A 26,350-nucleotide genomic window follows, 5' to 3' on the forward strand; every position below is an offset into this window, starting at 1 on the left:
TTCTTGAATCCTGTTCTTTACCTTGTTCACATGGTATTAATTCTCATACCTTCACTTCTCTACCTCAAAGCCTAGAAAATCAAATGGTCTCCTATTCCATATTTGCATAGTATTAATAATATTGTCAGGAGGTGAACTTCTAGCCCCTTGCTTGCAGCCACATTTCTGAAGAGCACTGATCCAATCTGACACATTTGAAAACAATATATAAGTGTCTATAGGCCAAAAATTGGGTCCCATTTAGCAGCAAGCTGTTCAAATTATTTGGAAACAGTCTTCTTCCAAAGGGTGAGAAGAATTAGGCAGTTTTGTCTGCAATTTCAGATTTTTCTCTCTGCATCATGCAGCGACGAACTATGCTATCAAAACTTCCAAGGTAAAACAAAGCAATAGTGCGGAAAAGGCCCATGGTGACCACCTGCAAGATAAAGAGAGAGCTTTTAGTGCATCCAACGGTACAAGACTATTTCAAGGTACCTAGGTCTCTAATAAATAGTTGCTAAGACACATCTTCTAGTCTGCTCTAAGGATGAATATAATGAAAACTCTGTAAATGTCAGTAAGCTGTGAGAACAGAATGTGTGTGCTCTGCACTGCTGGACAGCCCAGATACGTAACAAAATATTTGTTCAATTAATAAATTCAAACCACAAGCAGAACAAAATAGGTATTGCTCGCAGTCTTAGGGTTATAATAGCTTAAAAAGATCCACTCCAGCATCTCGAATAGCCAAACTACAATCAAGGTTTTTTTGGTTTGAGATTTATGTTCTGAGCTTCGTGAAAGCAAGACCCTACACTAGGTGCTGAGAACACTGTGGTGAGAGACACAGTCCCTGCCCTCAATGAGCTTATTCTCAGGCTGGAAAAACAAGTAAAATTGAAACTACTGCCTCAGGGTTGAGAGCCGTGATTACTGATATCCTGTTGCTCAGGATGGAGTGCAGTGGCATGAACACGGCTCACTATAGCTTTGACCTCCAGAACTCAAGGGATCCTCCTGCCTCATCCTCCCAAGCAGCTGGGACCATAGGCATGAGCCCCCATGCGTAAAAAAATAGAAAAATCACTGTTTTTTTCCCTACACCCTCAGAGCACTGAACCCTGTCCTTGGATCTTCTGGAAGAAACCATGTTTAAGGTGAGACCTGAAGGAAGATTAGAAGTTGGCAGGACATAGAGAACATTCTAGAAAGAAGAGGACGGATAAAGAAAGAAAAAAACAGAGCCTGGAAAGGTTAGTGGGGTAGGAGATCAGGTGGCTTATGGCATGCGATGGAAATTTTTTTAATTTTTAAATTCTTTTTAGAGACAGGGTCTTGCTCTGTCACCCAGGCTGGAGTGCAGGAATATGATCGTAGCTCACTGTAGCTTCAGACTTCCAGACTCAAGCAGAAGTCTCCCAGATGCTAGGAATATAGGTACACACCACCACACCGGGCTTTCTTATTCTTTTACATTTTTATGTAGAGACAGGGTCTCACTATGTTGCCCAGGCTGGTCTCAAACTCCTGAGCTCAAGCAATCCTCCCAACTCGGCCTCCCAAAGTGCTGAGATTATAGTCATGAGCCACCATACCCAGGTGCAATGGAATTTTTAAAGCTTTATCCTGATGGTATCAAGGAGCCACAGAATGTTTTCATGCAATGTATAGTAGCAGTTCAGAAACAACTGGTGTGGAAAATGGGAGGGTACACTCAAACGCATCCAGGGGGCCTGGGCAGGGGGTTGCAGACCATAGTGGTTGCAGGGACTGTGCTCCTCCCTCAGGAGCAGCTGCCACCGGTGCTTGCTGATGACCGCCAGGTGAGAATGCAGACTCTGTGCAGCTAAACTTTCCGATTTTCCAAGAAAAGTCTGAAATCTGGACCTTTTATATAAAACCTAATTTTAAAACTATTTTAAAATCTTAAACACACACACTCATACCAGATGGACCAAACAAAACTGCTTTACAGGCCCATGGGAATCATTTACAACCTCTGGCTCAAAAAGTGTATAACTCAGGCAGGAGGCCTGCTGTGGCAACCCAGGCCTGGGCTCCAGAAGCACTGCCAGAACTGCAGAGAATGGAAGCATCTAAAGAACAGAGTGACAAGGGTGACAATGATCTCTGATGTGAGGGACAGAAGCAGGGGAGTCTGGGACAACACCCCAGGTGTGAGCCACCATGCCAGCCCAAAAATTAAAAAATAAAAGAATTCATGCATTCGTTCAGCTCAGGTATTCTGGAGTTCCTACTAAGTGCCAGGCACTGGCTGTTAGGTGTACAATGGCAAACAAGAGGCGTGGGCCCCGTCCTCAAAGAGCTTACATCTAACAGTGTCAACCTCTAAGAGAATGGCAAGACAGCAGGTATATTACAGAGTGAAAAGAAAAGAGGGCTTGGGAAAGACCCTGAGGAAAACCAGCAACTAAGTCATTTACATAAGTCTGAATGTGGTCAACTGCACAGAACTTAGTACTTGTTAACAACTATCTCATGGCTTTGTCTTTCCAGAGCATTCCCTCTATTGTAATCCTTACTACGTTACACTACACTACTATCATCTTTTATTTTTTATTTATTTATTTATTTATTTTTTTGAGACAGAGTTTTGCCCTTGTAGCCCAGGCTGGAGTGCGGTGGCGTGACCTCGGCTCACTGCAACCTCCACCTCCCAGGTTCAAGTAATTCTCCTACCTCAACCTCCCGAGTAGCTGGGATTACAGGCGCCCGCCACCATGCCCAGCTAATTTTTTAGTAGAAACAGAGTTTCACCATGTTGGCCAGGCTGGTCTCGAACTCCTGATCTCAAGTGATCCACCCACCTCAGCCTCCCAAAGTGCTGGGATTACAGGCGTGAGCCATGGCGCCTGGACTACTATCACCTTTATGGTCAGTGCATTCCACTTGACTGTAAGCCCCTGAAGCTGGAGAGGTCGCCTTCCGTCTGATTCCCTATGAGCAAGTACAGTACCTAGCACACCAATAAAACACTAACTGTGTATCTTGGACAAAATAATAAATTCCCATAAGCGCAGCAATTGTGTTTAATCCATGATTTGTATCTCACCAAATTTAGCTGTGTGTGACCTGATTCACCTAGAAAAGGTTTTCTAGTCTAATATGTTAGTACTTTTTAAGCAAGGCCACCCCTTACTCTAGGAGCATTCCATTTTTCAAAACGCATTGGAGCACTGGTTCTTAGGTGAAAATCCAGGTTAACACCTCAACAGCAGAGACGGTGTTTTATTTCTCTATCTGCAAGGCCCAGCACTGACGACTTCTTGCCAGTCTAAATTCCTGAAGTTATATCTTTAACCTATTTACTCATTCCCGGTGGAGGAAGAGGAAAAGTTGATAGCTCAATAAAAATACATTCTCTAAATAAAGTTACTCTGTTTTCCCTTAATCACTTCTCATCAAGTTTTGATGAAAGGCAGTTTTTCTCTTGTCCATGGGCCTATCTGACTGCTAGCCTAGGCAGAGCTTACCTGCTGGAGTCCCTCAGTAATAGAAGTTACTGGAGCCATCCCACAGGTCAGGGCCGAGAGCATGTACCCATCTGAGCCAAGGGAACTGTTGAAATTTCCTTGCTAAAAGAGAAGGAGAAGAAGAGAAAAAGGGAATCCTAGTAATGTGGACGGAAATCAATCCAACATATCAGAAACAGTGGAGTGTGCTTGCTCTCTTTAAGTGAGATAAAACGGTCACAAAGCATCGAGCAGCACTCAGAAATGGACGCAGGGCCTTGGCAGATGGGCAGTTCTCAACAAGAGAGTCCACGGACCCCTGCGGGCCCCCAAGGACAAATGATTGTCCTAATAACACTAAGACATTCATTCTCTTTTCCACAGTGTGATGTATGGAAAATACAGTTTTGCCTCTGCCAAACTGCAGACATGGGCTAAAACCACGGTGTTCTGGCCAAACTGTACTAGGAGTCATTGTCATCGGGACTACCACACACACTCGCAGTAACAAATAATACACAAAGAAAACACAAGTTCTAAAATTCTTTTAAAAATCAAAAAGTGTCAGTTTTGCTTTAAAATCCTCTTGATAAAGCAGCAAAATTCATCATTTTGTTAAATGGCAACCATCGAGGACAAGTCTTCTTAATACCCTGTGTGACAAATGAGAACACGCCCAATGCGCTCCCGCGGCACTGCATTCCAGAGGGGGACAACTGCCTGGAACAAAAGCCCTTATGCAGCTGCTTACGTCGAGGGCTAAACTGCCACTTCTTTCATGGAGTGTCATTTTTATTTTTTATTTATTTATTTTTGACAGAATCTCACTCTGTGGCCCAGGCTGGAGTGCAGTGGTGTGATCTCTGCTCACTACAACCTCCACCTCCCATGTTCAAGCGATTCTCCTGCCTCAGCCTCCCAAGTAGCTGGGATTACAGGCATGTGCCACCACACCCGGATAATTTTTGTATTTTTAGTAGAGACGGGGTTTCACCATGTTGGCCAGGCTGGTCTCAAACCCCTGAGCTCAAGCGATCCACCTGCCTCGGCCTGCAAAAGTGCTGGGATTACAGGCGTGAGCCACCGTGCCTGGCTGGAGAGCATAATTTTTATATGAAAGACCATTGACAGGAAATCCATGGTTGTTCAGACTTAGGTATGTGGCAGATGTGCAGAAAACGAAAAAAGCAAGCGTGTCACTTCAGGAAAAACAACTGGCCACATGTGTCATCAATGTTAAAATCTGAGCCTTCAAGAAAAAATTAAGATTTGGAAAAACTAGTATCCACCATCACGAGACTGTAAGCTGCATACTTTTATGATAAGATCAGCAGTAATATTGATGAAAGCAATTTTTCTGATCACTCAGTCAACCCATATTTTCCAAATGACTAATGCATAATGTTACGAAATCATGAATGGTTAAAAGATCCATTCAAAGTACAAGACGGACCAATGGAATTTAATGTAACAGAGTACAAAACATTCATTGATGTAGTTTCCAATTCTATACCGCAACTAACCTTTAAGAAACTACCATTTGTTGAGTTTGAGTTTGATATAAAAAAGAATGTCCATAATTATCTGAAAAGCCTAGTAAAATAGTCTTCCCTTTCCCAACTCCGTATCTGTCTAAGGCCAGATTTTCTTCATATCCTTCCATCAAAACAACATTATTACAACAGATGGAATGCAGAAGCAGCTATTTGAATCCAGCTGTTAATGCAGACCTTAAAGCAACTGGTGAAAATGTGAACCAATGCCGCTGTCCTCACTGAACTTTTGTTTTGAAAAGTAGTAAATTTTGTTTAAAAAAAGTCACATTATAAAGCAATGGGCATATATATATTTTATATTTTAAAATATATACGTATACATATGCTTTTTAATATATATGTGTATATATTATATTATATAGTATGTATATGTGTGTATGTGTATATATATATATATATATTTTTTTTTTTTTGAGACAGAGTTTTGCTCTTGTTGCCCAGGCTGGAGCACAATGGCTCGATCTTGGCACACTGCAACCTCCGCCTCTCGGGTTCAAGCAATTCTCCTGTCTTAGCCTCCCAAATAGCTGGGATTACAGGCGCATGTTATACCACACCTGGCTAATTTTTGTATGTTTAGTAGAGATGGGAGTTTCATCATATTGGGCAGGCTGGTCTTGAACTCCTGACCTCAGGTGATCCACCCGCCTTGGCCTCCCAAAGTCCTGGGATTATAGGCATGAGTCACCGCGCCCAGCCATTTTTGTTATTTTTAATGAATTAATAAATATTATAAACAGCTTCCATTTCAAATATGGCAAATATCAATAAATACAGCCATGTAAATAAATGAAAGTTCTCTGGGGTTGTTGACAATTTGTAAAAATATAAAGTGGTCAAGAGAAGAAAAGTTTGAAAACCACTAAACTAAATTAATACTGCCAAAATACTAAGAGCTATTTAGCATCATTAAAAACACTGAATGGGCCGGGCATGGGGCTCACGCCTGTAATCCCAGCACTTTGGCCAAGAGGCTGAGGCATGTGCTGTCTTAGCCTCCCAAATAGCTGGGATTACAGGCGCATGTTATACCACACCTGGCTAATTTTTGTATGTTTAGTAGAGATGGGAGTTTCATCATATTGGGCAGGCTGGTCTTGAACTCCTGACCTCAGGTGATCCACCCGCCTTGGCCTCCCAAAGTCCTGGGATTATAGGCATGAGTCACCGCGCCCAGCCATTTTGTTATTTTAATGAATTAATAAATATTATAAACAGCTTCCATTTCAAATATGGCAAATATCAATAAATACAGCCATGTAAATAAATGAAAGTTCTCTGGGGTTGTTGACAATTTGTAAAATATAAAGTGGTCAAGAGAAGAAAAGTTTGAAAACCACTAAACTAAATTAATACTGCCAAAATACTAAGAGCTATTTAGCATCATTAAAAACACTGAATGGGCCGGGCATGGGGCTCACGCCTGTAATCCCAGCACTTTGGCCAAGAGGCTGAGGCATGTGGATTACCTGAAATCAGGAGTTCGAGACCAGCCTGGCCAACATGGTGAAGCCCCATTTCTACTACAAATACAAAAAATTAGCCAGGTGTGGTTGTGGGCCCCTGTAATCCCAGCTACGCAGAAGGTTGAGGCAGGAGAATCACTTTAAACCCAGGAGGCAGAGGTTGCAGCCAGCCGAGATCATGCCACTGCACTCCAGCCAAGGCAACAAGAGCGAAACTCCATCTCAAAACAAACAAACAAAACAACAACAAAAACCAAATGCATTTGCTTTGACCTGAGATAAGCAGGAAAAATAAAGTCCCACTTGTGCCATCTTCCTGGACCTTTTAAGGCACTCGGGGCAAAGCTGTTCACACGTGTATATATTTCAGCGGAATTCACTATGTCTTATTCTGCTCAGTTCAGTATAATGTGACAGCATTTATGCTACTTCAAGGCTGTCCACCATGTGCTGACACCTCTCATTCCAATGGTCCTAAAGATTTTCCAAATTCAGTGTGGGTCTGTGGTTTACAGACATCCCTCATAAATGTGTATTTTTCTGCATTAACAGAAATGTTGTCAAAAAGCATGAGGCACATATGTTGTTCTTCTACAACACAGCACATCGTTTCTTAAAATACCATTTTTGATTCTGAATAAAAAAGCATATCAACAGGGAAGACAGGAGGACAGGCCCACGGGGCTAGTGGCACTTTCTCGTTAGCTAACTTTTGGTAAAATGATACTGGGAAACAGGAATGGGAGAGAAGGCAGCCAGGTGTACACAGAACATAGTATAAATTGTGGCCAGGCATGGTGGCTCACGCCTGTAATCCCAGCACTTTGGGAGGCTGAGGTGGGCAGATCACGGGGTCAGGAGATCGAGACCACGGTGAAACCCTGTCTCTACTAAAAATACAAAAAATTAGCCGGGTGTGGTGGCGGGTGCCCGTAGTCCCAGCTACTTGGGAGGCTGAGGCAGGAGAATGGCGTGAACCCAGGTGGTGGAGCTTGCAGTGAGCCGAGATCGCGCCACTGCACTCCAGCCTGGAGTGACAGAGTGAGACACCATCTCAAAAAAAAAAAAAGGACACAGTATATATTGTTTACACTGCCTAGGAAAGTCTCATTTTCTTTTTAAAGAACTGGTGTTTCCAGGTTTCCAGACATCCTTCTAGTAAACCTTTTCCTAAGGTTAAGGTATACGATCAGTTTTCAGGAGCCTACTCACTAATATGGAGTCAATAAAGCGTCTAAAAGAAGAAAAGTCGAGTCCAATATTAGTTTTGATGAATCTAACAGACTAAAAAATTCTAATAATTGATGTTTTGAAGTTAAATCCTAGGACAAATATCTTTTCAGGAATATAGTACTGCAAACACAAATAGTACAGAAAACAAGGATTTTACTTACTATGGCATCTTTAACGATCTGTTTGGCCACCTGTTCTGGTTTGCACACAGATGTGGTCTCTGAAATAAGTCGAGTCTCCAAAGGCTAAAAGTGGAAAAAAATGTACATAACAATATCATGATTACCCATTACATTCAAAATAAATTATTCTTACAGCCTCCCGATTTACAAATAATTCCAATTTTCTACGTTTGGGCAGATTCCTATTTTTAGAATAAGGCCCATCTGGATTCTAAATCAGTGTCTACCTAGTTACTATGTAAAATTCTACCCAGTAGCTGAAGCAAGACAAGGAGACCTTTGCCATTCTCTGAGGACATACGAGGTCTTGGCTCCAGTGAGGACCATCAAAGCTATAGTCAAGAACACATCACCGGACACAAGTTCAGAAAGACCCTCTCTTTGACACCTCAGTGCCGACCAGACACCTGAGTGACGGTGCTTCTGCAGAGGCTAGACCTATGTCCAGAGCAAGCCTGCTCTCAAGGCCAGCAACTCTATTCTGACCATACTCCCAGGCCAGCAGAGGGCTGATCCCTGGGGATGAACCTGGCGCCCAAGGCAGGGACAGTCGCAACCCAGCCCCTATTCGACAACTACAGATGCTTCTTAAAGGATCTGCAGAGGAGGCAAACGCACAGGACACTGAAAGAGAAGGAGCCACTTAGGAGATAACCCTGAGTGGTCCCTAGATGGGCTGCATGCTAGTTACCAGGCTGGAGCTGCAGACCCCAAATCTTGGACTTTTCTTCCTCAAAAGGTCCATCTCAACTCTCACCTAGCTCAAAAAGCCTTCCCTAAATACCTAACTGGCAGTAACCTCTCTTTCTTCTGTGAACATTCCTGCTTTAATACACATTATAGCTACTTGTGAATTTGCATTTTACCTCTTAAGTTTCTTGTGGGCAGGGCCTGTTTTATAAGAAATCATTTATCTTTGGCTTTTCTTTGTGATGCCTTGCATATATGTGGTCAAAAATTATTTCAATTAGTTCAATTAGTTTCAATTTAGAAGTGTCAAAATAGTTTCAATTAGAAGCGTCAAATAATTTCAATTAGAAGTGTCAAACGAAAGCCTTAAACTGCATGAGACTGTAAACTTTACCATATGAGCGTGAAGGAATTAAAGAAAACAAAAACCAGATTATATTTTCTTAAAATAGGAAGTAAAGTATTTCATAAAGATCAAGTATTTCTTATGAACCTGAATTAAGAGAAAGGTTGTTTTGAAGGTGCCACTATTCATTCTTCCAGACCCCCAGGCTGGCATAACCACACTAAATACACATAAGATTCTAAAGTACTATGGCGCCCCCTAAAGGGCCTACACATCAATGTAGAATTGTATTTACCCAAACAAGTCTGCCCAAAATTTTACTGAAGGGGAAAAAAAACCCAACTTAATCAACATCAGAATCAAAGCTTAACAGGGAAATCACCACCCTTTGTCAGCTTTGGCTTCAAACTAAAAGACCGCATACCAAATGTTGCAAAGCTTATTCTAAGACAGGACATTTGGCTTAAATTTACTTCTCTGAAATAGCAGTAATTTTTAAAAAGGCAGAGCCAAAGAGAAAAGAATAGGGGGAAAAAAAGCTTCTAAATCACAAACATCTTTTGACAAATATACAGTCTAGGGAGTTTAAGTGCCAATTTTTATGCTGCAGAGTTTCACATTTACAAAGTATTGGTATAAAAGAGAAGAAAAAAATATAAAACTAAAATTAACCACAGTTCAAGGTGGTAAGTTCTGATTAATTCCTTTCTTCCCACTTCACCTATTCATTTGCTCAAAAAAGCAACTACTATGTGTCAAGGCAAAGGGAATAGTCCATTGAAAAAGTGTGAAGCTTATATTCAGCTCAGAACGACTGGCAGTCATTTTATATAAAAGATATGTCTGTTATAAGTGCTATGAGAAGTTCCTGTTGTGATAAGCGCAATGGAGACTCAAATCATCAGACTCCAAATCATCTCCTCTACAATGACATAAGATTAGCAGTTTACTAACCAGACTCTTAATTCTGGAACACCAGTCACCACTAAGAGTAGTTATAAGGCACCTTGCAGAAACAGAAAAATTAAGCAAAAGTTGGCACTTAGGTGGTGAGCTCCCCAGCCCTCTTGCCCTGCTTGGTTCCCACAACACAGACAGCAAGTCTTACTCTCCCAAAGGCAGGAGATGACATGATTCTTCACTAGGGAAACTGATCAAACCATGAGAAAAGTGAGCAGATGCTGGCATATGAAAGTCTTCTAATGAAGTGGCTGCATCCTCTCCTGATCATCCCATAGTAAACAGCTGAGAAGCTAGAGATTTACAATTGGCATTTTAGTGCCTCACTCTTAAATATGGACAATCAAGGATCACCAGACATTTGAGGAAGCCTAAAAAAAACAACAACAGAGAAAAAGAATGTAGGAGGAAATAAATATTACGAGATGTAGAAGAAATTTTCAAAAAAAACAGCAACAAAAAAACAAAGCTAAACATCCAGAGTGAATATCCTTAGACACAAGAAAAAATATGAAATCCATGAAATAAGAAGCTATTTTTAAAAACTGTTGGCCGGGCGCGGTGGCTCAAGCCTGTAATCCCAGCACTTTGGGAGGCCGAGATGGGCGGATCACGAGGTCAGGAGATCGAGACCAGCCTGGCTAACATGGTGAAACTCCATCTCTACTAAAAAAATACAAAAAACTAGCCGGGTGAGGTGGCAGGCGCCTGTAGTCCCAGCTACTAGGGAGGCTGAGGCAGGAGAATGGCGTAAACCTGGGGGGCGGAGCTTGCAGTGCGCTGAGATCCGGCCACTGCACTCCAGCCTGGGCGACAGAGCGAGACTCCGTCTAAAAAAAAAAAAAAAAAAAACTGTTTTAAATATTCAGAGAAAAGAGATCTAAAGTAATTTTATGTAAGCCAGCAGAAATAAAATGTCAACAAAAGGTTTAAGGCTAAAGCTAATAAAAAAAACTAGAAAGGAAAACAAAAGGCCAAAGAGATTTAAAAAAAAAATGAGAGAAAATACAAGGAAATTAGAGGATCAGTCCAGAAAGTTCAAAAATCTGAATAATAAATGCTCCAGAAAGATGAACACTTGAAATATTTTGGGAAGAAAGAAGTGATAAAAGGAGTAATACAATAAAATGTCCCAGAACAAAAGTTGACAAAATAAAAGGGCTCCTTTTCGTGTCTAGCACATGAAATAAGAAGATTCCACGCCAAAATCCATTAAGTAAGGATAAAAAGGGATACAAGGTTTCCAAAAAGAAATGGAAAAGCAGGTTCTATACAAAAGATCGGGAATCAAAATGGTATCGCATTCCACAGAAATTCTGGAAGTTGGAAATCAATAAATGCCCAAAGAAATCTGAGGAAACATTATTTCCAAACTAGAAATCTGCACTTAACAAAACAATACATCAAGAATAAAAAAAAAAATGGCTGGGCATGGTGGTCATGCCTGTAATCCCAGCACTTTGAGATGCCAGGGTGGGCCAGGAGTTGGAAACTGGCCTGGCCAACATGGTGAAACCCCATGTCTACTAAAAAAAAAAAAAATACAAAAAATCAGCCGGGAATGGTGGCACGCACCTGTAACCCCAGCTACTCAGGAGGCTGAGGCATGGGAATCTCTTGAACCCAGGAGGCAGAGGTTGCAGCGAGCCAACATCGCACCACTGCACTCCAGCCTGGGTGACAGAGCAAGAGTCCATCTCAAACAAAAAGAAAAAAGATTAAAATTAAAATAAAGGCATTTTCAGACATGTCGTTTCTAAAACAATATTACCTCTGATGTGCCCTTTCTCAGAAAATTGGTGGAAAATATTATAGCTCTGCCAAAATGAGCAGATAAACCAAAAAAGTGAGAGTCATGGGCTCCATCAAAGGGAGAGGAGAAGGGAACGTGCAGTGTGAGGTGAAGACAAGTCCTGAGACCACCGCTGGGTGGCAGATCTAGAACAGACCAGGAATGGGGACGACCCCAGGAGAAATGTCTGAGGAAGAAAGAATGAAATTAACAGAATGTCCAATGTGCTCACATGGATCAAAAGGAGAATCTCAGTTCTGTCTGAATCTGGGACTGAATTAGTTACAGATAATTACAAAGCTAAGTAAATGAAAAGGCAAGAAAGGAAATGTCACTATAGCATGGTCCAAGTGTGCATAGTATTTGCAGTCATATTAATATAAGCACTAAACCTGATTTAACTAAAGAGATGGGAGGAATACACAGGGAATGGGGAACAGATATGAATCTTAATGTTTTTGTTTTGAAACAGGGTCTTACTCTGTTGCCCAGGCTGGAGTGCAGTGGTGCAATCTTGGCTCACTGTAGCCTCAATGTCCTGGGCTCAAACTATCTGATATGGTTTGGATCTGTGTCCCCACGCAAATCTCACGTCCAACTGCAATCCCTAATGTCAGAGGAGGGACCTGGTGGGAGGTCACTGGATCATGGAGGTGGATTTCCCTCTTGCTGTTCTCATGATACTGAGTGAGCTCTCATGAGATCTGGTTGTTTAAAAGTGTGTGGCACCTCCCGTCTCTTGCCTCCTCCTGCTCCGACCACGTAAGATGTGCCTGCTTTCCCTTTACCTTTGGCCAAGATTGTAAGTTTCCTGAGGCCTCCCCAGAAGCAGCAGCCTGTACAGCCTGTGGAACTGTGAGCAAATTAAACCTCTTCTATGTGTAAATTACCCAGTCTCAGGTATTTATTTATAGTAATGCAAGAACAGACTAATACACTATCCTTCCACCTTAGCCTCCCAAGTAGGTGGAACTATTCTAATTTTGCTTATTTTTTTGCAGGGATAGGGTCTCGCTATGTTGCCCAGGCTGGTCTTGAACTCCTGGGCTCAATCAATCCTCCTGCCATGGCCTTCCAAAGTACTGGGATTACTGGTGTGAGTCACCATGGCTGGCCTTACATTTTATTTTTTTATTTTAATTTTATTTTTTTTTTTAGATATTGGTTCTCTCTCTGTCACTCAGGTCAAAATGCAGTAGTACAATCCTGGCTCACTGCAGCCTCAACCTCCCTGGCTCAAATGATCCTCCCACCTCAGCCTCCTGAGTAGCTGAGACTACAAGCATGTGCCCCCATGCCTAGCTAATTTTTAAATTTTTTGTAGAGCCAGGGTTCCGTTATGTTGCCCAGGCTGGTCTTGAACTCCTGGTCTCAAGTGATCTTCTTGCCTTGGTCTCCCAAAGTGCTGGGATTACAGGCATGAGCCACACTGTGCCTGGCCTGGTCTTAAATTTTATCTTCCACGGTAGAAAGTCAATAAATAATTTCTAAATCTTAAAAAAAAAAAAAAAAAGGCAGTATAAACATGTTAGTTAAAATAAATGGCTACCTCTAGGGAGTAAGAATTGGGAATGGGAGAGATGAGGCAAAGGATTGATATTGGACTCTAAAACTGTGTGACAATAGTTCTTTGATGAAAATGTGCTAGAAATGGCTGGGTGCAATGGCTATAATCTCAGTACCTTGGAGGCTGAGGAGAGAGAATCACTTGAGGCCAGGAGTTTGAGACCAGCCTCGGCGACATAGTGAGACCCCATCTCTACAAAAAAATTAAAAATTAGCTAGGTTTGGTGGCACACGCTTATAGGCCCAGCTACTCAGGTGGCTGAGGCAGGAGGATTGCTTGAGCCTGAGAGTTTGAGGATACAGTTAGCCATGACTGTACCACTGCATTCCAGCCTGGACGGCAGAGTGAGGCCCTGTCGCTATAGAGAAAAAATCTGGTAGAAATTTAAATTAAACTTTAAGAAAAGGAAGTGAAGGAAAAGAGGAAGGATAGAAGAAATATATGCCTGGAGAATCTAAAGGTCATCAGAAACCAGCTAGGCACTCTACCCAATAAACACTGTTGATTGGTGAAAACGAGTATGAGCTGAAGAGCAGAAAGAAAATCAGGAAAGCAGTAAACAGAGGTTCAAACTGGGACATGTAGGATACTGACCTTTGTTCTGTTTTCTTCGGCAAAGCCAGGTGTATCTGTGTCTGGTGGGTAAGCAACTGTGATGTAGACATTATATGGCTTCACCTGCATTTCAAAACAACACACGTACCTTCAGTAAACAAGACACACCGAGGTCCTACACTGCCAACCTGCATTGGCTGCCCTGATTCCCAAAAAGCAGTGAGAACAATGGGGTGATTCTGTAAGCAGGGAACTACACCAACTGCATTGAGAAATCCCTCTCCATGAAGATGATTCCAGAATGAAGGCAAAAAGCTCACCCTAACCTAGACCCGAGAAAACAGCTGGCCCTAAAGTATGGCAAGTCACCTCCTTTGCAGTGTCTTCCGCTACTGCTGCCCAGGCAGAGGCCCTGAGAGACGTCCAATGAGGAGGGCGGTGTTTTAAAAACAGCCCAGTTCTCACACGCACTGCACAACATCCAAGCCCTTTATCAAGGCAATGGGACCGGTCTGCCCCTCCTTTCTTCACCAGATTGCACATCTGTTTTTCATTCAGACTGCTTCTGACACTCTTGTGTTAATTTCATCCACAAAATACATTGGGGTCATTAAAATCTGCTGCCCTATCCCCTTCTTGTGCCCCACCCCAAACCCAGTCCAGAACTGTCCCTGAGAAGTCTGCTTATTCCAGAGCTCCCTGTACAATTGGCCTCTGCACATTAGGAGGTCAAGAGTCACCTCCTCCTCCACTGAACCAACAAGAAGAACCACTGGGTAGAACCTCCAAGACAGACCAGCCAAGTACCTCCCCTGTGGACAACCTCAACCTGCATTCACATAGGGAAAGCCCTCTGCCTTATCTGAAACTCTATGTGGCTCCTCTAAATCTGACACTTGGAGTTGGTTGTTACACTTGTGTGCCTCACCACCTCGCCTGCACACTTTGCGCTTCACACCCCCACTCATACACACAACCCCAACAATTCCAGCAGATTCTTCTGCTGTTGGCCGGGACACACCCTCCCACAGATTGCTCAGCCACAGCCCTGCTGCACACACTTACCTTGCCCTGCCAATTAGCAACTCTAAGAGCAATGGTTCATACCATGAAAACCTCTTTGCCATGATTTTTATTTGGTGTTGGCTCAGTTTTTCATCCCTAGGGATCCTAAGGGATCTGGAAGCAGAGAGGCAGCTGACAGATCAGCCACTGCACATCTTCAGGAGAGTACTCTAGGCTGAAAATCAACACCACACTGCCTAATGTGAAGGCCTTTAAGAGCAGCCCAGGGGCCAGGCGCGGTGGCTCATGCCTGTAATCCCAACGTTTTGGGAGGCCAAGGCGGGCGGATCACCTGAGGTCAGGAGTTCGAGACCAGCCTGGCCAACATGGTGAAACCCTGTTTTTAGCAAAAATACAAAAATTAGTTGGGTTTGGTAGTGGGTGCCTGTAATCCCAGCTGCTCGGGAGGCTGAGGCAGAAGAATTGCTTGAGCCCGGGAGGCAGAGGTTGCAGTGAGTTGAGATCATACCACTGTACTCCAGCCTGGGTGACAAGAGGGAGACTCCATCTCAAAAAAAAAAAAAAAAAGAGTAGCCCAGAGTCTCATCTCATGCAGCCCTTTCCTTCCCTGGTTCCTTCAGTGAAGCAGTTTTGAGGGCTTTGAGGGGAGCTGCAAGGGGAAGGAGAAGCACGCACAGGCCTGCAAGCAGAAGACCCAGGCCAGCCATCCTGGAAAGTGCAGTCGTGAAAGTGAGATGTCTTTGTGGGTTCCATTCCAGCGCAATTAGGGCGTGGGGCAGCCCATCCACTGGGCATCGCCAGGGCATGCAGCTTCACAGCCCAGCCATGCTCATAAATAGCTCTGGATTGGGGCCAGGTAGTGAGGCAGATGAGCCAGAAACTCGCTTCCACTTGTTTTTGAGATAGTGACTTATGAAAACCTCGTCTTCCCCAGCCTTGCCCTCCACTGTGCACAGACCAGAGAAAAACACCACAAAAAATCCAGCGAGTTGTCATTAGGCAGCCCACATCAAGACTGACACTGACTGGCCAGAAACTCACGATTATGCTGCCCCTCTGCCTTCTCTCTCATGGTAAAGGAGGATGCTGGCTCCAAAGCTAATGGAAGACAGGATTACAGAGCAGTGCTTCTCAAAATCAAGGTTATGGCTGCATTGTCAAAGGTTAAAACAGCTTTTCAGAGCGGCTTCTTCATGAGGTAGGAAGACAGATTGCTGGGCTTGGGAGAAACCAGTCCAATCGCTTCGAGATTGGTATTGTTGCTACGCCATCCAACCAAATGACTCTCCCAGTCTCTGGCTGGACACCTCCAGTGGCTAGTCACCTCACCATTTGCATATTCTTTTATTTATTCATGCAACAACGAGCACTTATTGAATTACTTCTACATGCCAGTATTGTTCTGAGAACAAAGCATAAGGTTAAGATTCTAGTTTCCTGAAACTCTTGGTCAAATAATTTGCTAAAATCTGAATATACTAAACCACATCTACACCTTCTTTTAATCTACTGAGCTCATAACCCTGTCATAAACAAAAATGAGGGCAGTCTGGCTTTACTTGTTCTTATAAGACAATGCTAGCTCCCTGAGATCACCACTCTCTCTAAGAACAAATGAGCCAGGTCCTCACTGAGTCCCCTGCTGCCTGGTCACTGCTTCTCCTCATCCCTGTTGCCGGACCATTCTCTGTGCCCCTCACTCTGCCCCACGCCCATCCTATTACTTCCTCCCTTCTCTCTGGCCTCAACCTCAAACAGAAAGACAACTGACCACTTGTTCAAGAACCGATTTGTGGGCCGGGTGCAGTGGCTCACACCTGTAATCCCAGCACTTTGGGAGGCCGAGGCGGGCAGATCACCTGAGTTTAAGACCAGCCTGGCCAATATGGTGAAACCCCATCTCTACCAAAATACAAAATTAGCCAGGCGTGGTGGTGGGCACCTGGAATCCCACCTACTTCGGAGGCTGAGCCAGGAGAATCGCTTGAACCAGGGAGGCAGAGGTTGCAGTGAACTGAGATCACGCCACCGCACTCCAGCCTGGGTGACAGAGTGAGACTCTGTCTCAAAAAAAAAAAAAAAAAAAAGGAACTAGAAGTACCATATGACCCAGCCATCCCATTACTGGGTATATACCCAAAGGATTATAAATCATGCTGCTATAAAGATACATGCACACTTTGGGAGGCCGAGGCGGGCAGATCACCTGAGTTTAAGACCAGCCTGGCCAATATGGTGAAACCCCATCTCTACCAAAAATACAAAAATTAGCCAGGCGTGGTGGTGGGCACCTGGAATCCCACCTACTTCGGAGGCTGAGCCAGGAGAATCGCTTGAACCAGGGAGGCAGAGGTTGCAGTGAACTGAGATCACGCCACCGCACTCCAGCCTGGGCGACAGAGTGAGACTCTGTCTCAAAAAAAAAAAAAAAAAAAAAAAAAAAAAAAACACACACACAGATTTGTTATTAAAATAATCCACACAGGATGTGCTGTTCCCCATTCCATCAAAACAAAGATGGTGGGGGCTGGAAAGATCATGGCTGTGTACATGCAACTCCGGAATTTAAGCTTTAACTTACTTTCAGACCACAGAGGGAAGAGATGGGAGGAGAGGGGCATGATCAGGGTAAGAAAAGCAGAAAAGGGAGCATCAATTTTTTTTTGTTTTTGGCTTGGTCTCTGCTACCGCATCTTTAGCTATAACACACCTCAGAAGTCTGCTTTCCAAAAGATGAACTTTTAAAATCTTTACATTTCTTCCTACAAGACTGAGTAAAAAAAGACCAAAAAGTGACAACAATGCATTCTTTCAAAATTACTCATGGTACCCATAACAATGCCAGGGTCCTACCTTAGTTTGGGGGCAAAGGGAGGTGGACAGAGAGACTTCAAAGTTAATTAAACCCAAAGAATTGTTACAAATATTTAGAGGCCAGATGCAGTGGCTCACACCGCCTATAATCCCAGAACTTTGGGAGGCCAAGGCAGGTGGATCACCTGAGTCCAGGAGTTCGAGACCAGCCCGGGCCACATAGCGAGACCCCATGTCTACAAAAAAAATAAAATAAAATAAGTAAAAAATAAACAAACAACAAAAAAAACCCAGCAAGGCATGGTAGGACACACTTGTAGTCCCAGCTACTTGGGAGGCTGAGGTGGGAGGACTGCTCGGGCCCAGGAAGTGGAGGCTACAGTGAGCCAAGATCAAACCACTGCACTCCAGCCTGGGCAACTAAGCAAGACTGTCTCCAGAAAATAAAAATTAAACAAACAAACAAAAAAAGGATTTAGAGTTTGAGCAATTACATAAGATTTCATTGACAGAAAACACACCTACCTTGACCAAATTATCCAGGTTTCAAAAAAATGCTACTATAATTACTGTAGGGTCACAGTAATTGGTTTGATGCAAGTTCTACTAAGAACAAACTAGATTTTGATGACTACATTTCTTTTCCCCAGAACCTATTTTTTTTATGGGATAAGTTCATTTTTTCTTTTTTTTTTTTAAGTGAGGGCATTTTTAATAGAGTCCAAATAAGGACAGAAGTCATGCAGACTTGAGTGTGCAGACCGGCTACTTGCAGTAGGCAAATCACACTTGTCACAGAGACTGGGGGGCTCCGTCTGTACCAGCAATCCACTTTCTTTTTCCTCTTTTTCAGCATCTCTGTTCTACTTGAAGTGAAACCAGGCCACCCCGATTATATACTTTGCTCTAAATTAGTGAATGCTGACACAGCTTTGCAAAAAGTCCTAATGGGCAGATTCTTCATCCCACAAACACCCCTTCACCTACAATGATCCTAAGACCAAAGTAAGGGGCCGAGGCAACCAGCCAGGTGAACCAACTAGCTGGACGCATCATCTGCTGCAAAAGGGCAGCAGGCCTGGAGTCAAGGCTTGGATCGTGTTATGATTTCTGTCACTAAGTAACTATGTGACTTTGAGCAACATGTTGAATGTATTGAAAATGGGGTTTTCCTCTCATTAGGTGGCATTACAACATCTCCCTCACATCTTTTACAGAACTGTGATAGAAATAAAATGGTGGCTGGGTGTGCTGGCTCACACCTGTAATCCCAGCACTTTGGGAGGCTAAAGCCAGAAGACTGTTTGAGCTTACGCGTTTGAGACCAGCTTTGGCAACACAGTGAGGCCCCTTCTCTACAAAAAATTTTAAAAATTAGCCAGGCGTGGTGGTGTGCACCTGTGGTCTTAGCTACTTGGGAGGCTGAGACAGGAGGATCACTTGAGCCAAGGAGCTCAGGGCTACAGTGAGCTATGATTGTGCCACTGCACTCCAGCCTGGGTGACAGAGTGAGACGTTGTCTCTAAAAAAATAATAATAAAATAAAAATAGGCTGGGCGCGGTGGCTAAAAAGCCGTGTAGAGTCCGCTGCACTTGGAGGGGCGAGACGGGCAGGGACACGGGTCAGAAAGAAGAATCGAGAAACCATCCTGGCTAACACGGTGAAACCCCGTTCCCTACTAAAAAAATAACAAAAAAAAAAACTAGGCCGGGCGAGGTGGCCGGGCGCCTGTAGTCCCAGCTACTCGGAGGCTGAAGGCGGGAGAATGGCGAACCTGGGGAAGGCGGAGCTTGCAGTGAGCTTTGAGAGTGCTGGCGCACTGCACTCCAGCCTGGGCCACAGAGCAAAACTCGTCTTCAAAAAAAAAAAATAAAAAATAAAAATAAATTAAATAAATAAATAAATAAATAAAAGCAGGTATTCACAAAAGGACTTTTCAAATTTAAAAACTTCAAAAGAAATACCAGTATTCTTTTTTGAAATTTCACAGCCATCAGAGTCCTACTGGCTAAGCATATTCTAACTATCTATTATTAAGAGTATTAGGCCAGTTGATAACAACAAAATCTGTGGCTGGTTCCTTTGGTATGAGAATGGCATGGTCTTTCAGTCCCTACGTGGCACATAGGGGCTGTCGCTGTCCCAGCAACTCATCTGTACTGCAACACTCGTCCCACATGTAACCAATGTCGTGCTCTATCACACACCATCAAGGTCTCTTATGGGGGTCTTCTAAATAGGGGTCAGCAAACTATGGCCCATGAGCCAGATCTGGCCCTCTGCCTGTTTTTTATAAGTTTTATTGGAACACAGTGACAACTGTTCAATTTACACATTGTCTACTAAGGCCACTTTCCTGCTATCACAGCTGACTTAAGTAGCTGCATTAGGTACCATTCAGCCTTTAAAACCTAACATATGTACTGTCTGCTCTTTGGTGAAAGTTCTGTCAACCCCTGATCTACATCATCAACCAGGATTCCCAAAAGCACACTCTTACTATATGAGGGTTGGCCACAATCAATACCCTTCTGGGCTTTTAACATTTTAGGCATCCACTGGAGGTCTTAGCTCACATCCCTTGTGGATAAGAGGGAACGACTGTACAGAGCAATGGAAAGAACTTTACCCTGCCTTTTTCAGCATGTGATTTTTGGGTAGATACGTATGTGATGCTCTCTAAGCATTCCTGTGTGACAATAATGTGGAAGTCGGCTTCATGCAGCTGAGATACAAAGCTGCACTCATCATGACAAATGCTATTTTGATGCAAATCCTAACTACATCCTTCTTCCACAAAATGTTCTATTAACTATGTAAATAAAAAGCATTCATTTTCCCAACATTTCTTGAAGATATAAAAATATAAATACTGGGAGAGTCAAATTATTGCTTTATTCCAACCCTCCCATTTTACAGATGAGGAAACTGAGAGCAAGTTAAATGACTTGTCTAAAAGCTAAAAAGTAGCAGCTGATTCAAGCTCTTCCCTCAAACATGTACTAATCTCATGTATTATTCAGTCATAAGGACAATCTTTTGTTAAAGAAAATCTCTATAAAATAAAGTATCTGGTTAACCTTACTCACATTCACACAGTACTAGACCAATAACATTATGAAGGTATTACTAGTATTTTGCGTATTAAACAAGCAAAAATCCCATTACCATTTTGCATCTGTTGTAACTATAATCTTCATGCAACGAAAAATGTTAACTATAAAACTCAGGGTTGAGCCTATTCTCTTTCACTAATGTCAAATCTAAAAATCTCTAATTTAATACAACAGCACATGTAAAGAAGCTACAAAACTAAAGTGGAATGTATATTGTTGAGCGGAGAGGAATAAATACAAAAATGAATACAACTTTTACCTCCATCTGCAAAGCTTCTGCCAATCCCCTTATGGCAAACTTGGATGCAGAGTAGGCTGTAAAACCGAATAATCCCAACTGTCCTGCCTGGGAGGACACAAACACGATCCTGCCCACCCGGCGCTCCTTCATGGTGGTGATCACGGCCCGGCTGGGGTACACGCTGCCCAGGTAATTGATGCTCATTAACCTCTGCAGGGAACAAAGAGGCCACATGAGGAGTGCATGAGGTCAAAAGCCTCAAGGCTGTGCTCATGGAGAATTTAGTCTGCTTTCTGGATTTCAGTTCTTCAATGCATGCTCAAGTGACTGGGAAGCTCAACAGGCTTACTGAATGAACGACTGATGACATTTTGCTATAAATGAAATGTGATTTGAGACCTACCATTATTTGAAGGCTCGGGACCTACCATTTGAAGCCTGTTTCAGTCTAGTCCTGCATTCTGATCATGAGAGCAGTTATGTTTTTCCTGAAAACTGGTCAAAGTTAGTTTTCTCCTTATAAAAAGTATACTGCATGTTTGTGGGTAGTACTTTCTGAAAGACCTTTTTAGTAAAGAACTTCCAAGTATTTGTAGCCTTATTGTTTTAAGCAATAAGAAAAGCACAAACAGAGTAGGAGGGTGATTAAAAGTTTTGGTTTCAAGCCTTGGCTCTCCCACTTATTGCCTATTTCATGATGAATAAGCAAGTCAGACATTCTACTCATTTTCTCAGCTGAAAACAAGGTTAATATGGGTATGACCGCATAGGGCTGTTCCAAGGATTAAAAGAGAAAACACAAAGTAAGCGCTAGCACAGCTCTGGGTCGGTCTCAAGAACCACTGGCTCTCCCATTATCATGCGTAAGAGTACTAGTAGTATATTTTCTCCTTAACTTGCAAGCTTTTAATTTTTATTTATTTATTTTTTGCTTTTTTACTATTATCATTTTTTTTTCAGAGACAGAGTCGCACTCGCTCACCCAGGTTGAAGTGCAGTGGTGCAACCTTGCCTCACCGCAGTCTCAATCTCCTGGGCTCAAGCAATCTTCTTGCCTCAGCCTCTTGAGTACATGGGACTACAGGCACATGCCACCACGCCCAGCTAATTTTTGTATTTTTTGTAATGACGGGGTCCTCTTATTTTGCCTAGGCTGGTCTTGAACTCCTGGGCTCCAGCAATACTCCTGCCTTGACCTCCCAAAGTGATGGGATTACAGGCATGAGCCACTGTGCCTAGCCCAAGCTCTTAAAAACCTTAAATTTTAACTTGAAAATCTAATAATCCATGCATTAAAATGTTTCAAATGTTCAAATATTTGTAAAAATATTAGATCAGCATGTAAATAAAAACTAAATACCTCAATTGTGGAACTTGAGATCAATCATAATTCTTTTTCATATTATGGACAGAACATGAACATACAATCATAATATTTTAATTCAAGAGAATATTAGATTTTGTTTGTTTTTGTTTGAGATGGAGTTTCACTCTTGTCGCCAAGGCTGTAGTATAGTGGTGTGATCTTGGCTCACTGCAACCTCTGCCTCCCGGGTTCAAGCGATTCTCCTGCCTCGGCCTCCAGAGCAGCTGGGATTACAAGCACCCACCACTAAGCCTGGCTCATTTTTTGCATTTTTAGTAGAGACAAGGTTTTGCCATGTTGGGCAGGCTGGTCTCGAACTCCTGACCTCAGGTGATCTGCCCACCTCGGCCTCCCAAAGTGTTGGGATGACAGGTGTGAGCCACTGCGCCCAGCCTAGATAATTTTTTTAAACGATGACCAGAAACACTGGAAGTGACAGGGAAAAATATCTATGCTATTTAAGTTTAAAAAGCAGAAGCCAGACTGCATGCATGCTGTAACTGTAATTACTTCAAAGGTTAAGTAAAAGTACACACGCTCAGAGGGAAGACCAAAGACATACAGAAGATCATAACTGACTGAGGATGCTGGGATTCTCATGTTTTTCCAAAAATGTGTTTTAATAACATAATATTGTTTTGATAATAAAAATGTTCTAAGCCAGGCACAGTGGCTCATGCCTGTAATCCCAGCACTTTGGGAGGCCGAGGTAGGTGGATTACCTGAGGTCAGGAGTTCAAGACCAGCCTGACCAACTTGGTGAAAACCCGTCTCTACTACAAATACAAAAAAAAAAATTAGCCAGGCGTGGTGGTGGGCACCTGTAATCCCAGCTACTCAGGAGGCTGAGGCAGGAGAATTGCTTGAGCCTGGGAGGCAGAGGTTGCAGTGATCCACGATTGAGCCACTGCGCGCCCGCCTGGGTGACAGAGCGAGACTCCGTCTCCAAAAAAAAAAAAAAAAAAAGTTCTAAAAGAATATTTGGAAAAAGATGGCACACTGAACACATGTGTTTACCTCAGCTCCCTTTAGAAACCTCGCTAAAATCTCAGTAAAGAGACTTTTTTTTTAAGGCAAGAACCCACAAGAACAAAGAAAACAGGAATAAAAATAACAGCAATAACCCTTTGGAAGCTGAAGAACAGATTGACGAGAGATAACTAACTTAGCAGACCACAAAAAACTAAAACCTAAGCAGGGAGTGGAGAAACTAAAAAGCCAGATTCTACCACAGAACCCCAAAAGGCTCCAGTCGCAAGAGTCTCTGGGGTGGAGGGAAAGGTGGGCCGGCATGGGGCTGAGATAGGAGTAGGAACTAAGAGTCTACTTAATAAGCAATCAGCTGGAAACAGCCCAAATGGCCGTTGACGATGACTAGCTAAACAGAATGTGGTCAATCCATACAACAGAATATTATCGCCCTATAAAAAGGAATGAAGCACCCATATATGCTACATGTGGGATGAGCCTCAAAAACATGATGCCAAGAGAAAGAGGCCAGACATAGAAGGGCACATATCATGATTCCAACCATACTAAATTACCAGAGACAGAATACAGTTTGGTGGTTGTCAGAGATCGGGTGTGGGGATGAGCAGGGATGGGGAGCAACTGCTTACCAGGTGAGGGCTGCCCTGTGGGTGATGCGTTTGTTTCAGAAGTAGGCGGAGGTGGTGGTGGCACCGCATTGTGAATGTGCTAAATGCCTCTGCACGGCTCACTTTAAAAACGGTTAATTTAATGTTATATGAATTTCAACTCAATTAAAAAAAAGAATGTCGGACAATGAAAAAAAAGGAGTTAGATCTTAGATGCCTTTCCCCTCTCCGCAGGGCAGATCTGTACCCCTCTTCCAGCCTGGCAGGAGACTGGAGGTTTCTAGGGAAAGTAAGTCTAGACAGAGAGAGAGGTTTAAGAGAAAGTCTGCCTAGATGGTGTACACAAAGACAACACCACTCTTCCCAGCTTTATTGTCACAGGAGGCTGGAAGACACTCCTCAAGGCTTCTGACCAACCCAAGAGAAAAGATTTACAGACAATGACATTGAAACTACGCCCACAAATATGACCACACAATCACCCTTCCAAAGGATCCATCGTCAAACAGGTCCACAAACAAGCAAAGAAGTCCCAGTCACCTTGTTAGTGCCTGATTCTGAAATGTGAAAACACAGCCAAGGGCCTCCAGACTCCCAGTGAACTCTCTCGCACCAAAGACAGAGCCACTGGCCTCTGAGAGAAAGTAAACACACGTACAAAGCAGAGACAATGAAGGACAAAAGAATTCTCCTTAACATCTACAGGGAGATAAGAGGGGAGATAGCACCAAGAAACCACAAAGAAAAGCACTGAAAAGGAAAATTAAGGGAAGAGTATTGGGATTCCCCAAGACCACGCCCAGGCTGATGATTCACTAGAAGGTGTAAGTTCTCAGCAGATGGTCCTGCTCAGGACTAAGACTTATTACAGAGAAAGGATGCAAAGCCAAACCAGCAAAGGGAAAAGACCCAGGGAGAAAAGTCCAGAAGAAACCAGGTGCAAGTTCCAACAGTCCTTGCCCCAGTGGAGTCACATAGGACATGCTTAATTCTCACACATGCCAAAGTACTGTGTACAGGCTTGTACACAGTATCTATCAATGTGTACACAGGCTTGTACACATTGTATCTATTTATTTATTTTTTGAGACAAAGTCTCGCTCTGTTGCCCAGGCTGGAGTGCAGGGGCGTGATCTCCGCTGACTGCAACCTCCGTCTCCCAGGTTCAAGTGATTCTCCTGCCTCAGCCTCCCAAGCAGCTGAGACTACAGGCGCACACCACCACCTCCAGCTAATTTTTGTATTTTTAGTAGAGACGGGGTGTCACCATGCTGGCCAGGCTGGTCTCAAACTCCTGACCTCAAATGATCCACCCACCTCGGCCTCCGAAAGTGCTGGGATTACAGGCGTGAGCCACCACGCCTGGCGTGTGTACAGGCATTTTACATGCAAGTGAACTTCAATTAAATTAAAAACTGAAAATAATAAAACAAACATATAACTGAGATAGAATTCATTTTAAATAAAAATCATTTCCTATCATTAGAAAATGCACCAACTGTGGTACAGGTTGTGTGTCCCTTATTGAAAATGCTTGGAACAAGAAGTGTTTTGGACTTGGGTTTTTTTGGATTTTGGAATATTGTATTGTACTTATTGGTTCAGCATCCCTAATCTGAAAATCTGAAATCCGAAATGCCATAAGAGGCATTTCCTTTGAGCATTATGTTGGCACTCAAACGGTTTCAGATTTTGAGCTGGATGTAGTGGCTCACTCCTGTAATCCCAGCGCTTTGGGAGGCCAAGGCAGGTAGATCACAAGGTCAGCAGTTCCAGACCAGCCTGGCCAACACGGTGAAACCTTGTCTCTACCAAAAATACAAAAATTAGCTTTGCATGGTGGTGGGTGCTTTGTAGTCCCAGCTACTCGGGAGGCTGAGGCATGAGAATTGCTTGAGCCCGAGAGGCTGAGGTTGCAGTGTGCCAAGACTGCACCACTGTACTTCAGCCTCAGTGACAGAGCAAGACTCTGTCTCAAAAAAAAACAAAGAAAAGAAAAAGATTGTTGATGCACTGGCAACTAAAAAACTTTTTCCATTTTTAAAACATTTCAGGCCAGGTGTGGTGGCTCATGCCTGTACTCCCAGCACTTTGGGAGGCCGAGGTGGGCCAATCACTTGAGGTCAGGAGTTTGACACCAGCTGGGCCAACATGGTGAAAACCATCTCTACTAAAATAAAAAAAATTAGCTGGGTGTGCTGACATGTGCCTGTAATCCCAGCTACTAGGGAGGCTGAGGCAGGAGAATCACTTGAACTTGAGAGGTGGAGGTTGCAGTGAGCAGAGATCATGCCACTGCACTCCAGCCCGGGCAACACAGTGAGACTCCATCTTGAAAAAAGAAAAAAAAAAAATTTCAAATCTAATGTTCATTTCTTTTTTTTTT

General features: G+C 43.2%; 1 protein-coding gene across 1 annotated transcript; it reads right to left on the reverse strand.

Moving 5' to 3' along the window:
• KDSR (3-ketodihydrosphingosine reductase) lies at positions 1 to 21,234 on the reverse strand. Its single transcript, XM_017867121.1, has 5 exons — positions 21,019 to 21,234; positions 13,842 to 13,925; positions 7,872 to 7,955; positions 3,477 to 3,578; positions 1 to 418 (listed from the first exon to the last, which is right to left on the reverse strand). Exons 1-5 carry the CDS (start codon positions 21,232 to 21,234, stop codon positions 299 to 301), a joined length of 606 nt encoding a protein of 201 aa, XP_017722610.1. The 3' UTR covers positions 1 to 298.
• Between the last annotated feature and the right edge of the window lie 5,116 nt (positions 21,235 to 26,350).

Source organism: Rhinopithecus bieti, unplaced genomic scaffold, assembly GCF_001698545.2.
Source record: "Rhinopithecus bieti isolate Rb0 unplaced genomic scaffold, ASM169854v2 scaffold_2554, whole genome shotgun sequence".
Classification (NCBI taxonomy): Eukaryota; Metazoa; Chordata; class Mammalia; order Primates; family Cercopithecidae; genus Rhinopithecus; species Rhinopithecus bieti.